Source organism: Cibotium barometz, chromosome 25 (genome assembly GCF_041138505.1).
Source record: "Cibotium barometz isolate CiBa-2024 chromosome 25, ASM4113850v1, whole genome shotgun sequence".
Taxonomy (NCBI): Eukaryota; Viridiplantae; Streptophyta; class Polypodiopsida; order Cyatheales; family Cibotiaceae; genus Cibotium; species Cibotium barometz.
In genome coordinates, this window is record NC_141070.1 from 54615162 (window position 1) to 54631599 (window position 16438).

At 43.0% G+C, this 16438-nt stretch overlaps 1 protein-coding gene across 1 annotated transcript in view; it reads left to right on the top strand.

The window, feature by feature from the left end:
- The first annotated feature begins 3224 nt into the window (after positions 1 to 3224).
- The window catches only part of LOC147624744 (uncharacterized), a 76513-nt gene continuing 63299 nt past the window's right edge, over positions 3225 to 16438 (top strand). The window contains exons 1-3 of the mRNA XM_086820020.1: positions 3225 to 3713; positions 9999 to 11311; positions 11416 to 11508. Coding sequence (XP_086676146.1) covers positions 10019 to 11311; positions 11416 to 11508 — 1386 coding nt within the window. The 5' untranslated portion in view covers positions 3225 to 3713; positions 9999 to 10018. The remainder of the gene's footprint in view (positions 3714 to 9998; positions 11312 to 11415; positions 11509 to 16438) is intronic.

Sequence of the window (16438 nt, forward strand, 5' to 3'; positions counted from 1 at the left end):
AATGCATGCTTTAAGCTTATGCATTAAATCTCAATGCATTTAGGCTTTATGCATAGAGATTAATACAAACTTTAAGCTTATACATTAAAGCTCAATGCATAAGCTTATGCATAAGTTTATCTACAACGCTCTATGCATGCATAGAGTATACACATAATAGGTATGTTTTTTAAGTCCTTATTCTATTCACATAATAGCTATGTTTTTATGTTGTAGACATGTGGGAAGAGAATCCATATTCAAGAAGTCTAATGGCTCGTCATTCGGTGTCGCTTTGAACTCTGATGCTATGCCCCCTGTAAGTTACTTGTTTGAACAAGTTTTAAAAGTTCATATTCTTTTGGTTTTAGAAGCTTTTAGAATTTTATCTTATTTATATTTTAATATTACTTAATCTTATGTGATATAGGAAGATAAAGAAGAGGCAATAGGCGGGGAGTATGAGGATGATGAGGATGGGTAGAGATCGGCATACTTTATCATAATGTGTTTTACGTTTTTCTTTGTGTATTCCCTATTACATAACTTGAGACTCAATGTAGCTTCTTGCCTATCATGGCATTTAGGCTTTAATACAAGATGTAATGTGCCTTCTATGATATTTTGTATTTTATACTCGATGTAACTTGCCTTCCATGGTGTTTTGGATTTAATACAAACAAGTTCTCAAGTTTTAATATATTTCAAATGTATGTTTCACTTGTTTTAATTACTTATGTATTTGGGTTTTTTTTAAACATGTATTTTGATATGTTTGTGTATAAAAATTGAATCTATTATTTGTTCATTATATTGAGATTGGGAAGAATACTCCAATCGGTCCCAAAAAAATTTGTTCTCAACGTGGACGCTTATAGTGGCGAAAAAATAGCGTCGCTTACAACAACGCTTACACCTTGACACTTTTCCAGTTCCGTTTATAAAAGCCACACTATAAACATGCTCTATCCGTCGAGTTGTTCGTACGATGCATGTTCCACATCACATCAAGCTCGCTTGCATTCCACACACATTGGTTGCATTTTGTGACCTTGATTGATGAGCGGACTCTTTAACCTCCCTCACTTCCCTTCTATAGAGTCATATATGAGTTTGAGGAATGATTTAGGCTACTCCACCTTCAATATCAAGCCAAGGAGTTAATTAGATATCCATCCTGTAACACTCTAGGCTCTCAAACCTTTCATTGGTGGTACTAAGTCTCCTAGGGTCACATTGCTCATCTCTTCGAGCCCATGTGAAAGATTGTGATTAGCATACTCTTGCACACAAGTCACTATCATGATGCCGTTTCGGCATATCTTAAGTTCCTAGTGCCAACTCCAAGTAATCAAAATCTCACTAAAACCGTGCATCATGCACTCTAGACTACGATCACATGTTAAATTGGTCACTTCATTACCACTTGATGCATTAGGTAGGGGACTCACCCGTCGCCCCTTGTGATAGACCTTTTTTCTCGTTGGTGCTTTCTCCCATAAGAGAACACCTTTCTTGAATCTTCTATCCAAGGGTCGTGACCCCCATGTACTTGATTTCCATTAACTCTAGTTATCATTGGGGTCATGACCCCCATGTACTTGATTTCCATTTTCCATTAGTTGTTCTATCCAATGGTCATCATTGGCGTAGAGATTTATAGCCTTCCAAAAAGTAGGCTTCCTAGCTTAGAGTTCTAAACCCTTGAATTATCATTCTCAGTAGGGTTTTAGGGGTGAAATTTCTCCATCCATATGTGCACTCACCTTGTCCTTGGGGTGTATACTCCTTAGCTCTGGGAGAGACCACATCCCTTGCAGTCTCTCCTCATGAGGTGAATTCTTCAATAGAACTTCGCCCATTTGTCCCCTCCATTTTCTCCTAACTCTTGGATCCTTCTCTTAGTGAACCCTTTTTTTGGATCTCTTTCACAAAGTCAAGATCGCCTTGGTGGCTTTCTGAACAACATGCCTGATTTGCATCAGTGTGGATTTTACTAGGGCATATTCCTTAGTGTGAACTAAGTAGCGAACATCCGTGCCACCACTTCCCCTATACAATGAGTGATCCTTAAGTAAGGTGGATGAAACTCCTTTGGATACACCAAGTATGTCATCCATAAGCACTACCTTCCCATTTCCATTTGGGTTCAACATACTTATGCTAGGACTCTCGAAAGAATTAGTGGATTTTACTAGGGCATATTCCTTAGTGTGAACTAAGTAGCGAATATCTGTTGCCACCACTTCCCCTATACAATGAGTGATCCCTTATGGCGTCCAGTGTCCTGGGGCCTTCATGGCCGGACTCTATGCACTAGTGCTTTGACGCCCATCATGATCATGTGGGTAACAAACTGACTCCTCTATTGAGTGTAGGAGGGTGGCCCTCTCTTGGCATACAACCAAGGTGGCTATTCAACAGCATGATTAGCCCACAATATGCTACAACGACATACTGGCCAACCATCACGCCACTCAACGCATCTGTTAGCTCTACTGGATCATAGCACCCCAACTCTGTCCATAGATCATAGGGGCGTGGCTCTCCTTTAGGTGCATAGCCATGGCAACCTCTCTCTGCGTATCTCCACACGACCGATCTTCTTGCGCCTCACCTCCTCAAATCGTGGCCCTTCTCTCATTTTGATAGAGTGAGCTGGGCCATTCACACATATGGTTACCAAGCTCAAGATCCCTTTTCTATTATTATCACAATCTCTCTTTATTATGTAAAGTGACCCTTTGCATTAGTGCTCCATGCTCAATAGAACAAGCAACGAAGCACACCGCTGTGACCAAATGACTAAACGTCCCTTAACGAGGACCGTCACTATATCATCCTAGTGATGTGACTTTGAATGCAAGTCGACCATACCATACCATGTCATGGCCTTCCAGGTATGCGTTCTATTCATCAGCCACATTTCACGAACTTGCCCCTACTCCTCACACTCTCACACACACCCCAAACTTATTGAAGTAATACTATCATGAATCTCGGGTGCAATGCCTCCGTAATTCCAGTAGCGAGCGATGAGATGATGGGGATGTGACTAGAAGTAATTACGCAAAAGAAAGAGTTACAAGCTCTTAAAAGAGGGTAAAGTTGGTCCTAAAGACGAGGAAGAAAGCCGAGATTGGCGAATTGATCTGCCTGTTAATAGGAATACCACCACCTCTCGTTGTTCTCATCACCACCCCCACTTCCCATTTAAACAGCACCATCACTCCTGCATAAACTGCAGTGATATCAAAATGAAGGCTTCCTCCTTCTCCTCCTCTTCCTTTTCCTCTTCCTCCTCCTTCACAGCCGAGCGCAGGCGTTAAAGCAAGCGCACTACAATTTTTGGCAGACAGACCAGAAGAGAGAAAATGCAGAAGGCGTGTCGCGCAAGCTGGCGTGCCCTGCCCTAGCCCTACCCACAACCCTAGCACAGCCACATCAGAAGACATTTCTGTGAAGGATTTTCTGAGCCTGCAGTTCTTCTTTTCTCCTCTGGTGCCTATGGCGTGCCCTAACCCCAACCCTAAGCTTAACACAGCAGCAGTACAACGCATTTCTGTGATATTTTTCATCTTCTGAACCTCGGATTTCAAGGCCTGCGCTTCGTCTTCTCCTGCGCTATGGCGACTCCAGCCCCTTCTGGCCACGCGTTTTTCTGCAACTCCAACTCTGAACCAGACAGAGCATAAGCAGAGATTGTCTTTTTCTGCCATTTCTTTTTCCTGCAAGTAAGTCGCCTGAAACCAACGAAACTGTTTTCTTTTTTGGCAACTGACAAGAAAAATAAAGGGAAAATTTAGAAACGTTTTCAAGATTGTGTACTCGCCACAGCGTGAGTGCCAAGACCGTACGTCATCACGCCTCCGATTGTGGCTTGAAAATCGCTTAAGACAATAGGCCTGGCCAGCGGACGAGACAATCAATGTCTGTCTTTTTGTCTCGCTTTAGCCTGGCGCTGATACGCCTGTTCTTTAGACAAGTTTGTTTTTTTAAAATTCATTTCTATATCCTGAAACACGTAGCTTCGAGTTCGGAATGTTAGGGACGTCCAAAGCTTTGTTTGAATATGAAGCAAGCTGTTAAGCAAAGCTCTGATGTAAGATGCCAGATCATGTTGATGAACTGTGGATTTCAGCTGCCAATAATTAGGTTTTCCTGCCAATCTGGACCATTGAATCAAGTCTTCCCACAAGGAAAGATTTTGAAATCTTACGTATAATAAGACATGTTCTAAAACATCCAGTAGAATTGCTGCTCGCTAAAAAGCCTCTGCCCTCTGTAGATTAGCACTTCTTGAGTCCTGCTGAATAATTTACGTGTAACTGAAAAGAAAAAATGACTAGTTTTATGCTTTTTGGTAGAATGTTACTGCCAGACTGCTGGCCCGATGGTGTCTTGAAGCCTCTGTTTTCTGAATGTGGGTTTTGGATACACAGCTAGATGAAATTTTCCTGCACCGGTGATTAAAATTCAAATTATGTATTTCATTCAGAAGTGTAGATTGGCCAGTTATATTAGGTGATTGGCACCAGTAGGGCCTTCAGCTCTACTTCTAATTGCTTTTGCTAATGTGCCTCTGGTTATCCTTGCTAATTGATTATGCTGCTGTTATGTTACTTTTGAGAGTTCCCACCTCGTTCTCAAAGCATTTGTTGCACTCAACCAATATTATCTCTGTCAATCAGGGAATGCTGCCATTATATCCTCCACTTGCCTTTAAAAATTTCTTCTGCAAAAGTGCAGGAATTCAGGCATCTCTGGGTGCCTGTATGAAGGATGTTTGTGCCCTTGTCCCTGCTGCCTGCACTTACAAGATAAAGCTTATTGCATGGGGTGTAGCTAGTTAGACGTTATGACTCTGATAACAATAGATCCCCTGTCACAATCCCCTTAATTTTCCTCCTCATATATTTGCTGATGGTGGGTTGTCAGAACAGCCATTAAAGGATGAGGAAAGAAACGGGAGTTACATGTTTTCGATTTGAAAAAAACTTAGTTTCAGATTAGCTATCAATGGGCTTCTCTTTTCAAATAATGTATAGTGTGGTTGTGTAGACCTAGGTTAATGCCAAAGGATGGGCTTCTCATTTCACATAATTTATACTGTGGTCGTGTAGACCTAGGATAATGCCGAACGATACATTTTCTTTACTAACAACCACCCAGAAGAGGAAATTTTTAATTAAGGTGTCGCCATCCTCATTGTAACCTGTGGTAAGCTACCACACAGGATATGTCAAGTTACACTGGCAAAAATTAATTCAAAGTCTACCATCAATGCAGTGTGCAGCTACAAAATTGTTGCCAGTAAGTCCCAGCTGCTTAAAGAGGGAGAGGAGTAGACAGTTGAGGTAGTAGATCTTAGCAAAGGCAGGGATTGCTCCTGGCAGAAATTTCAAGTTAAATGTTGCTGGATCATGTGTTATGGTTTGCCATTCTTGCAGAGGTGTACATTGACCATTATACGGGCTGATTGGCCAGAAAATTTGTCTTGGCTTTTCTGATCAAGACCACCATATTCCTTCTTCTCCTGCCCTTCAAAGTTTTTGTTGCAGAAACTGCAGATTTTAGGCCTCCCTGTGATTTACAGAGGATTTAAGATATCAGACTTCAGCATTTTCCGAGAACTTAAAATACCAGCCCAATATCTGGATAGAACCTTAACGTTTATTACTTGACATGCCATTCCTCATACAAAGCGTGCCCTTGTTGCCCTTGTGTGAGTGAGAATTAACGTGTCTCTGTTTCATAATGGTTATTTAAAAGTTAACACCCTCATGCTGCAAAGGGTGCCCTTGTTGTCGTTGTATGAGTGAAAGTTAACCTCTATGTTTCATAATGACTACTTCATAGTTAATACCACATATCAAGAAGGTAATGCTGGTACAACCAGTTACACACGATCATCACACCTCCCCTTCTTTGACAGGGGCATATTTGTATTGCACTTTAACCACATCATAGGCTTTTAGCAACACATGAACTTTTGAATAGGACTCCAAAGTTCCAGTAAATACACTGGCTGCCAACACTGAACTGCTTGGGACACCCTTACACTTGCTGAGGAAGAGGAACAGACTTGTGTCGCACTAAATCCCATAAGAAGGTAAAGCTGGTACAACCAGTTACACACGATCATCACACCTCCCCTTCTTTGATAGGGGCCTTGTGTCGTGGTAAATCCCATTTGCTAAAATGTGGGTTCCAATTGATAGTAGAAAACGCCTTTTATAAGCTGCAGATTGAGCTGCTAGATGAACTGACCGGTGCTACAAATTCTGGTTTTCAAATATTATGGGTTTTTTCATAAGCAAGGAGGCCATTGACATGTTAGCACTCATGAGCCATGGGATTGAGATGGATTACTGTCACATGCACCAGTCTTCACATGCATGTTCCAAGACAAATGAGGACATGTATAGAGTAGCTTAGGTGAATTAGGGTGGCAGGCCTCACAAAGGGACACAGTTAGAGGTGCATACATACCAATAACAGGAGACAGCCACACGGAGGCACACTGTGTAGCTATAGGTGCGCGCACAACAATAACAGGAGACAGCCACCTGGAGGCACACACACCAATAACGGCAGCCAGCCACCTGGAGGCACATGGCCATATGGAAATGGAGAAGCTGAGAACTCAAGAAGGCAGCAGTACTTAGCCTGAAATGGGATGCTCTATAATATCTATTTTCTTAAGAAAGGAAAGTCAAGAGTGATTGCAAGACGCATCATGATGCTCCTCAGTGGTTGAAATCACCTTACATATTGGGGTGATTCTATTCTTTTCCGGCTTATAGCTGTGATTTTGTATGTTTTTTTCATGCTTAATAGAAGTCTCCTTTTGAAAAAACAAAAAGAAAAAAAAAAGAGTGATTGCACGACAAGATTTAAAGAAACAACAGGTCAAATGAAGACCACAAGAATCAAGGACAGCTAAAAAATCAACAGATTTTGTGAAAAGCAGGCCGGCAAAGTCCACCCGGCGGCTCTGCACATCATTGGGGAAGCCATTACTTGGTGGTAGCATTGATCGGGTCTTCATACAGATCCAACCACTAGCACGATTGAGTACGTATGGGATACTTTTGTATCCGACCCCAAAGCTAGGTTTTTTCCACCCTAGTACATGACCGATTTGGAGGATGAGTTTTACAAACTCTCCCAAAATGGGTCTTCCATGTTGACCTATTCCACCCTAGTACATGACCCTATTTGGAGGATGAGTTTTACAAACTCTCCCAAAATGAGTCTCCTATGTTGGCCTACTCCAACAAGGTCATAACCATGGCACAATAATTGGGGAAGTCAGAAGAGGAGAAGCTGAAACAATTTCTTAGGGCGTTGGATACGAACACCCGGTTTCATGTATGGAACTTTGAGCCTCACTCGGGTGATTGGGCTATCACTCTATCTCAGATTCAAGAGATGATGCTCAACGGAGGCAAGCCCAAGCAAGTCCAGACAAGCCCAAACCCCAGCAATAGCAGCAACCGCAACATCAATCATCATGCGAGCCGTGTAAGGGAACATAGAACAATAAAGACATCAAGGACAACAAGTCTTAGAGCAACTCGAGCGGGAAGAAAAACATAGAGGCCAAGCCTAAGAAGACACTTGAGGAGTCAATGAGTTGATAGCTCAAGTGGTAGAGATGTTTGTCTAGACTAGGAGGTCTTGGGTTCAAAACCCCACATGGTGCTTCCTCGGCTGTGTGGCCTATGGGCAGATAAAAAGCACCTACGAGCGGTGAAACATGGTAGGTATGGGAGGATCTTGGGCGTAAGGCTAGTTGGGAAAAGAAGAAGAAAAAGAAAAAGATGCCTGAAGAGAAGGCCAACGAGGGTATTACCAGATGTTGTCTCTAGCTAAACGACCAAACGAGGTACGAGGCGGAGAATTGATGTTTCATTTACGATTCTTGGCATCCAGTGGTTTCAAGAATTTGTGTCCATCCCTGATTGGTTGTAGGACACCATCACCATTGTTGGTGGTTTACTTGAGCTAGTTATAATTTGCGGGGGATAGGAGCATTCCTGGAATCCCACGACTTTCACATGTCTAGACCTAGGGAGCAATCAGAAAAGGAGCTGAGTGTGCATTGATCTATGTCCAAACTCAATAGTCTGTTGTTCAACTAGCAACATCGAAAGGTTGGCAGGTCTCCTTCCATGGTTCCAAGACATCATGTTAAGGGACGATCTCCCACCCAAGCTCCTACTCATTCGTTTGGAGGATCATTGCATTGAGTTTGTCCCCGGGACAGAGCCATCCAATAAGTTTTCCTATTGCTTGTCTAAGGTATTGGAGGGCGAGTTGGAGGGTCCATATGGTCTCAGATGGTTGAGGGACTTGTGCAAAGCTCCTACAGGAGCATGTTGTAGTCTAATATGGTCTTAGTCGAGTCATTTTGGACCAAGTCGTGGGTTTGCTCACATGGCTGACCTACACAAAGTTCCTACAAGAGCATGTTGTAGTCTAATACAGTCCTAGTCGGATGATATTGTCAGCTAGTCATTTTGGACCAAGTCGTGGGTTGGCTGACATGGCCGACCAAGGCATGGGCAGAGAAGAATTGGAATTTTTGGAAGGAGCAGCAGGCAGCTTCACAAAGACTCAGTGAACTCTTTATAATTATGGCAAAGACAGAACTAGTGCTCAAACCCACAACAGCGGTAAGTGCACCTGTAATTGAAACTCCATGGGACACAGTTTCCCACCTGACATTCGGATGGAAAGTTGTCTAGGAAGGGGATTCCTCACAAGTTGGAGGGCTTGAAGAACCCAAAGTTGTTCACCGAGGTGCAAAACCAAGAAGAGGTGTTGACAACAGAGAGTCTGCATACAGAGGTACAAGAGAGAGTCTCCGAGAAGCAGCAAGAGGGGGTTTCAATTCTAAGGTACATACCATGACCAGTATCCAACAGCATGTAGCAAAGTAGGAGCTACTAGAAGAAGAGCTACAAGAGTGCAAGTGTGCCTACGTTTGGATTCTGAGTGCAACAAGGACATAGCTCCAGACATTAGCCGACTCAAGGGTAGATTTAGGGGCCGAATTGAACTGGTCAAAGGTACCTAGGCTAGATGCCCATGGGTTAAGCACCTTTTCCACATATGTGAGCGTATTGCGAGTGTTTCAACACATTTATGTGGACAAAAAGAAGTTGCATGAAGGGCTATTTTTCTCTAAATAGGCAGCTAAGGATGGAAGAGAGCATCTATAGTTTACAGCATAAAGTGAATAGCATTTAATCAGCCAGTTATTCTACTTAGGGTTAATCTAGTCATGCTTCCACAATGCATGTTACATCTTCCCCTTGTTTCTGACTCCCACTCCAGCCTCATTTTCTTTTCTGCACCTCTCCCTCCATTCTTGCTTCCTTCTTTTCATCCTGCCTTTTTCTCTGTTTTTTCCTCCCCCCCCCAAAAGAAATAAAAAAATAAAAAATTATTTCCACTCTTCTGCCCTACTCCTGTTTCCGCTTTTGTTGTCTTCCCTCCTCTCCCAGGCTGATCCCCAGCTAGCTTTTTCCCTTAACATGGTAGCTATACGAGTGATGTGGGAAATCTTCCTGTTGCCATGGAGATCCCATCTCTCTTTTTTAAGGGCATGCATGAATTATATGATATTTAGCTGGGGTATCCAAACATATAATATGCCATGTCTGAGATGCCATATGAGGATTGAGGTCCTAGCTGATCAACAAAATCCAGTACAGCTAAACCACCACTTTCCATACAATTAAGGCTGTGATAGACTTCAATGCATCTTGTAAAATAAAATGCATTCAGGAGCCACATACTACTAAGACATCATTCATCACATCTCATTTTTCATAATAATGACTTACAAAGGTTGACACCAATGTTCAAGATTATCAGTACTACTGAGGAAAATCTACTGAATACTTACAAAGGTTGACACCAATGTTCAAGATTATCAATACTACTGAGGACAATCTACTGAATACTTTTCTGAATCAAAATTCATTTCCTTTGCTATGTTTTTGCAGTTAATTCAGCTACGCTCAGGATGGAGTATTGGGATACTCACCTTAGTGACCCAGATTTGAGTTTTGCACAAACAAAGCATCCAAGAGTGCCCATGCATTCAGATTGGCAAAACTCATGCAGCCTGGAAGATTCTTCAACTGAAAATGAGGCAATCGAGAAGAAACCTACACTGAAAGGAAGCCTCATTGCAGTTCCAAAAGTTCCACCAGACAAATTGTCTGACCAGCTTACATTAGAGATGCTTCCACTAGGTAAAAAGATCAAAAGCATCGAAGAGGAGGATATGAACATTCCATTGTCAGATAGAACCCAACTGTACAGAGTTTGGCTTTTAGGATTGCAAAAAATTGCGAATAGTTTGTCTTCTATACATGAAAAAAATAAAGGCATCATAAATCAAAGTAGCAGGTTGTCTGTATTAGTGAAGTTAGTGATTGCAGAGCTTGAGCAAAAGCTTGCTCTAGATGACTTCAAATCACACAGCTCTGAGCTGGGCTTTTGGGCTTCTGTTCAAGCAATGGCCAAAACATGTGAGTTTGACTTCTCTGATTTCGTTAAGCATTGCTGTTCTTCTGAGTTCAATGGCCTTCAATGTCCCATGGATAGTAGCATTCCAGGACTCGTTGATCATGGCCATGAGACCCCTTGGAGCATTGGTCCAGAAAGAAGTGCAGAACATGCACAAGATCCAATCCCATTTTCCCCGACACATCAGCATGGGCCTTGTGCACTTTCAGGATTGCCTAGTTATGCATCATCAAACTACCCGCATATGTCCTCAATTGAGGTCTTTCAACAATGTCCTCTTGATCTTGCCAGAGGTCATGATCATCCCCCACCAAGCCTGGTGAAGTTCGGGCATTCAACATTTCCTGATTTCCAAAGCAACTTATTGCCCTCTCTAGGCTTTAACAGTTTTGGGCAAGGCCATCTTTACCCTCCAGTTTCACATTACACAGCTTCTTCCATTCAGAGAACCAAACTTGACAGCTTTATGGTACAGCAGGGAAGTACCGCCATTCCTACTGCTTGTGAGAACCCATCAAAAAATGATATTAGTCAGTCTCTGGTTGGATGTTTAAATACCATGGACCCTAATTTTCAGTTTCCGACAGCAGTACCAGGAGCATGCAAGAGACGGATCCAACGACAACGACGGCGCCTAATGAGCTATGACCACCTTGTGACAAATTTTGATGCTTCAGCATGTTCGTTAACATGGTCTTCAGTAAGGCCTTCTTCCAAGTCATTGATGAGTGCCGCCTCATGTAATCCACAAATTAGTGAAGAGCATGCTAATCTTACTGATAAGGTGTGCCCCTATGTCCCTATCACTTACTTCAGATCAATCTCATTTTACAACATTTTTTGGTATTGATACATAAGTTGATACTAATTGTGTGCTAATGCTTGCAGAACAGAACTTTAGAGACAGATTTACAATTTCTGCTTCAGAAGGAACTGAAACCTAGTGATGTGGGTAGTCTTGGCCGTATAATACTTCCGAAGGTGAGAACACATTGAACACATTCCCATAGTTAACTTATTGTTTACCCAATTTTAAATAGCAGCAGAGACATTCTATTGAACTGAACTCAAGAGGAAATGGACTAGAAAGATTATTGTTACTATAAAAGACTTCCATGTACTGAACAATTAGAGTTCCCTAATGGAGGTTGGGCATGTGTTGTGTGCTCTTTTAGAGCCTGGTACCAAGTGTAGGTGTTACAGTCCCCTAGATGTGCTGGTCCCTGGACCCTCCACAGTCCTACATAGAAAGAGTCTTTTTTTCCTGAGAAAATATCATTAGTCATAAAAAGACAACATTCTCAAAAGCAAACTACAAAACAGCTCTCATATGGAGCAAGATGTACAATGCTCTAGCAAGGTCTAAATAGAAAGACGAGAGGGGGGCTCCCTCTTTGGCTACTGGAGCATGATGGATTCACTCATGTAAGAGTTGGTGACTTTAATGAGTGATTATAGTTGGTGACTCTAAGTAAGTAAGAAGAGTTGGTGACTCTGACTACTGTAGTTATGCATTCATGCAACGGTTGGTGACCCTAGTGTCTGCATAAGCTCATGAAAGAGTTGGTGACTTTGTTCAGTGAGTATGTTAACTCATGGAAGGGTTGGTGATCCTGGTGAGTTAGCTGGGCTCATGCAAGGGCAATGGCTCTAGTGAGTACAACATTTGGATCTAGCATGGGTGGTGCCCATGGTCGCGACGGTTTTTGTGTACAAGATGGCAAGTTTGGAGATTTAATCCAAATCATCGTGCACAAGCATTTTCTTGTGAAGTGCACTTGCATATGTGACTTGTTTTGTTTGCCTGGACATTGCATGGTATTTTGCTTGTGAATGTCCACGGGCATCGGGGATGCCTGGACACCCTGTGGACGCGCGTGTGCACACTTGTTTGGGACAAAGGTGGTGAATGTCACGTGTTTTGCAGGTGGTAAGTGTGCACACTCAACCTTATTTAATTATTATTTCTTTGTTTACTAAAAACTATGGTTGAATTCGAATTTCACCTCTTTGATCTCCCCCCCGCCTCCCCCCAAAAAAAAAAGTCTCCATCACTAGCTGTTATGAAGCATTCTAAGATCCTTTAAAGGTCTGGATTGGTTGGATATTAATAGAAAAGATATGACTGTCATCTTCAATACCCCATCCCTTTTGAACTATGGATTGGTTGGGTATTAATAGATGTATTGATTCATGCTCATGTTGTGAGGGATGTTGAATGTACGTTGTGATTCGAGCCATTGGTTTTCTGTATTACATGTGCCCACTTTGTGACATTGGTATCATCACAGGCTTCTTTCTCTGCTTGAGAAAGGACGATTTTTGGGCATACATAATTTTTCTTGGCTAAGCATACAGAAGAGATAACATGAGCACTCAAGCTGAGGCTCTTGGGTAGGAGAGGGCACATGCCGAGGGATCTATTGGAATCGCTTATACTCCTCTTGGGCAAGAGAGGGCAAATGCAGGAGAGACTACTGGTACTGCATATACATATCTTGTTGATGTAAGATTTGAGTTGGAGGCCTTGAGGCGCCAAGTTAGACGATACCGGGATGGGACTATGCAATGGAGATCTTTGAGAAAGGATCCAGATGTGCAAAAAGGTTTGGAGTACAAAAAGGAAAATTTCTCCAGATGATGTAGCCTTTGAGGCCATGTCAGCACGGATGGGATATAAAGAGCCTCGTGAATTGGCCAAGTCTTATCTAAGAGAACAAAGGGATGTATCCGCGGACTCCCGTGGAAGAAAGGTTTCTAGCTAGGAAGCATATGCAGATTTTGATGATTCAAAAGAGGCCATATCTCATCCTCATCATACTGCTCCACGCCGAGAGTGTTCTCATCATATGCTGATTCCACCCGATCTACGGGTGCTGCTCGGGATAGTGGAAAGAGAGCTTGACATGAGTTCCCTATGGCTAAAACTGATGGGCATGGCAAATCTACGAGTGCTGCTCGGGATAGTGGAAAGAGAGCTTGACATGAGTCCCCTATGGCTAAAATTGATGGGCATGGCAAATCTCATTCAAAGAAGAAAGCCAAAGAGTTTAATAAGTCAGGGGATAAGGACATCAAATTTGAGAACTTCTTTGGGAAGCTGGAAGTTACCAAAGCTCTTGCTTTTATTCGGCAGTTTGAGAGAGTAGACTTCTTGGAGAGAAGTCTAAACTGAGACATGTGGGTATGCATCTAAGAGATATAGCTAGTGATTGGTGGATGGCCAAACTCTTGGACCATAGTGCTGCGTGCACATGGGCTGAATTCAAAACTCAGTTTTATGATCAATTCTTATCACCAAACTTTGCTAAAAATGTGCGCAAAGAATGGGATTGGCTGAAACAGGAAGAAGGGGAGTCGGTGCAGACTTACATCGCCAAATATTGGAAGGTACTGCTGAAAGTTACCCCTTTCATGACACTCTCTGATGAAGAGAAGAAAAGAAAGATTGAGTCTTGGTTTCATTCGATCATTCAAGAGAGCCTTGAAATATACCCAAACCAAACCCTTCAGCAGTTAATGCATTCGGCTACTGTGGTGAAGACATTGCACATAAAACATGATAAATCTAAGCCAATTTCATATTCTTTCGAGGCCAAGAAGAGGGCTGGTTATGACCAGAAAAAGGGCGGACGTCGCCTAAAAAGTGATCAAAAAGATACCCAAGGTACAAAGGAATGTCCATCCAAGAAGCCGTGGGGCAAACACAATGATCGTGGGCTGTCAAAATAGCAAAGGATTGAGTATGCACGTGAGGAAAATGTTTTGGATGTGGAAGTAAAGATCACTTGTATTATGGGTGTCCACGAAACCCGAAAAATGCAGATGGTGACACCGAAAAGCCTTATGTAAATGCTGTGTCAGATGTACTGGGAAACATAAGACATATTTCAACTAAAAGACTCATGTGTAAAGCATGGGGACAACTAAAAGATCAACATGCACTATTTCTTTTCGACGATGCATCCACGGATAATTTCATTTCTGTGGAGATGGCTGCCGCCATAGGCTTGGATGTATGAGATTATGGCACTCAAATGGATGCAGATGCAGATTTTGAGGGTAAAGGAGTGAATGTAACGCCAATCATTGGCAAGCTTTGCATGCACATACAGGGCTACCTTGATCAAGAGAGCTTTATGGTTGCTCCTTTCATTGGTTGTGATGTTTTGCTGGGAATGCCTTGGCATGTTTGTATGGAGCCAAAGAAATCATACAAAGAAAAGATGATCTCATTTATGCATAGAATTAGAGAGATTGTTATAGATGCTGGTACTCCAAGAAGTACCACACATATTGTTAGTCATGTACAGGTCAATAGAAGAGGAAGCCAAGAGACGGGCACGTGCCTTACATGTACGTGTAGTTGGGTGGGAAGATAAGGGAAATCCCCAAGAGGATGCAAAGGCTCTTGCAACAAAAAATGGAGCCACTGATGTACCCATTACCGGAGCATGGCGAGTAGGCAGAGATGAAACCAGGGCGAAGATATTGATCATCAGGTTTGGTGACTTGGAGAAGAAGAAGGCCTTCCTCTCTAAAAGGATGGCCCTTAAGGGGGAAAAGATTTATTTGGATGAGGACCTTACATCGGCACAAATAGCACACCAGAAGGAACACATGCCGCGTGTGCTTGAGGCAAGGAAAGAGGGGAAATGGGCGGTATACAGAGATGGCCGAGTCATCATTACAGAGAGGAGGCCCGCTTGATGGTGCGCGGCCTATGAGACCTTGCAATTCACGGTGTGGAATTGCAATGGATCCCTTAGAACAGATGCAGGATACTTTGAGGATACTTTCAGACACAGTGATATTGCTATGTATACGGAGACCGATCAGTGCACAAACAAGAGGCTTCCTGACGTCCAGGGTTATAGATGGGAATCAGTTTTCCGCCCTCAACCACGCATAGTGGGAGGTACCAGAGGATCTGGAGGAGTAGCAATACTTTACAGGGAGGAGCTTCGTGACAAAATACATGTCGTACATAGAGATGCAGATGCGAGGTACATGTGGGTCCGAATATGCAGAGAGGGGCTCCGCGAGCTATATGTGGCGGTATGCTACTTTCCCCCAGCCCACTCCAGGTTTGCACCATCAGGAGAGTCACCCTATATACCACTATATGATGATATCATGAGGTTTGGTACCAAGCACGATCATGATTAGTCATTACTTGGCCAAATTATATGGCTCTGTATTGGAGTCGGAGTTGAGCCGATGGGCAGAGAGGCATGGTCATCGAGCACATGGATAGGCTAGCTTTACGAGAGGATTTACTACCTTGGATCACATATTGACACTTCGGGCACTTATTGAAGAGGGCAGGGCACAGAAGAGATTTTTGTGGACTTCCGCAAAGCTCTCGATACCGTACCACGTGCCAGGCTTATGCACAGATTGCATGACATTGAGGTACCCGAGGATATGCAGTGGGGGATATATGCTTTATATGAGTATGTGACAGGCAGAGTCCGAGCTCCAGGCGGACTATCTGATAGGGTGACCAGCACGATAAGGGTGAAGCACGGATACCTGCTATTGCCCACCCTCTTTGGACTGTACATTGATGCGGTCTCTGATTATGTAGACAGATTGGGAGGCCCAGGGGCATGCCTGGCAGGGGTGTTGATACCCATCGGGCCATCTTGTTATATGTTGATGATATTGTTCTAATCTCAGACTCTCCGGAGGGATTACAGAGACACCTGGATGCATTACAGGCTTTCTGTGCGGATAGAGATCTGACAGTGAACCTTGGGAAAACCAAGGTTATGGTGTTTAACACCACACAGGCATGGGTGACGAGATCACAGTCTCATTTCACTTTCCAAGGGGAGCCGATAGAGTTCGTCAGGTCATATGTCTACTTGGGAGTTACTTTCATAGGACCGCGTTTCTCCCTGAAGGA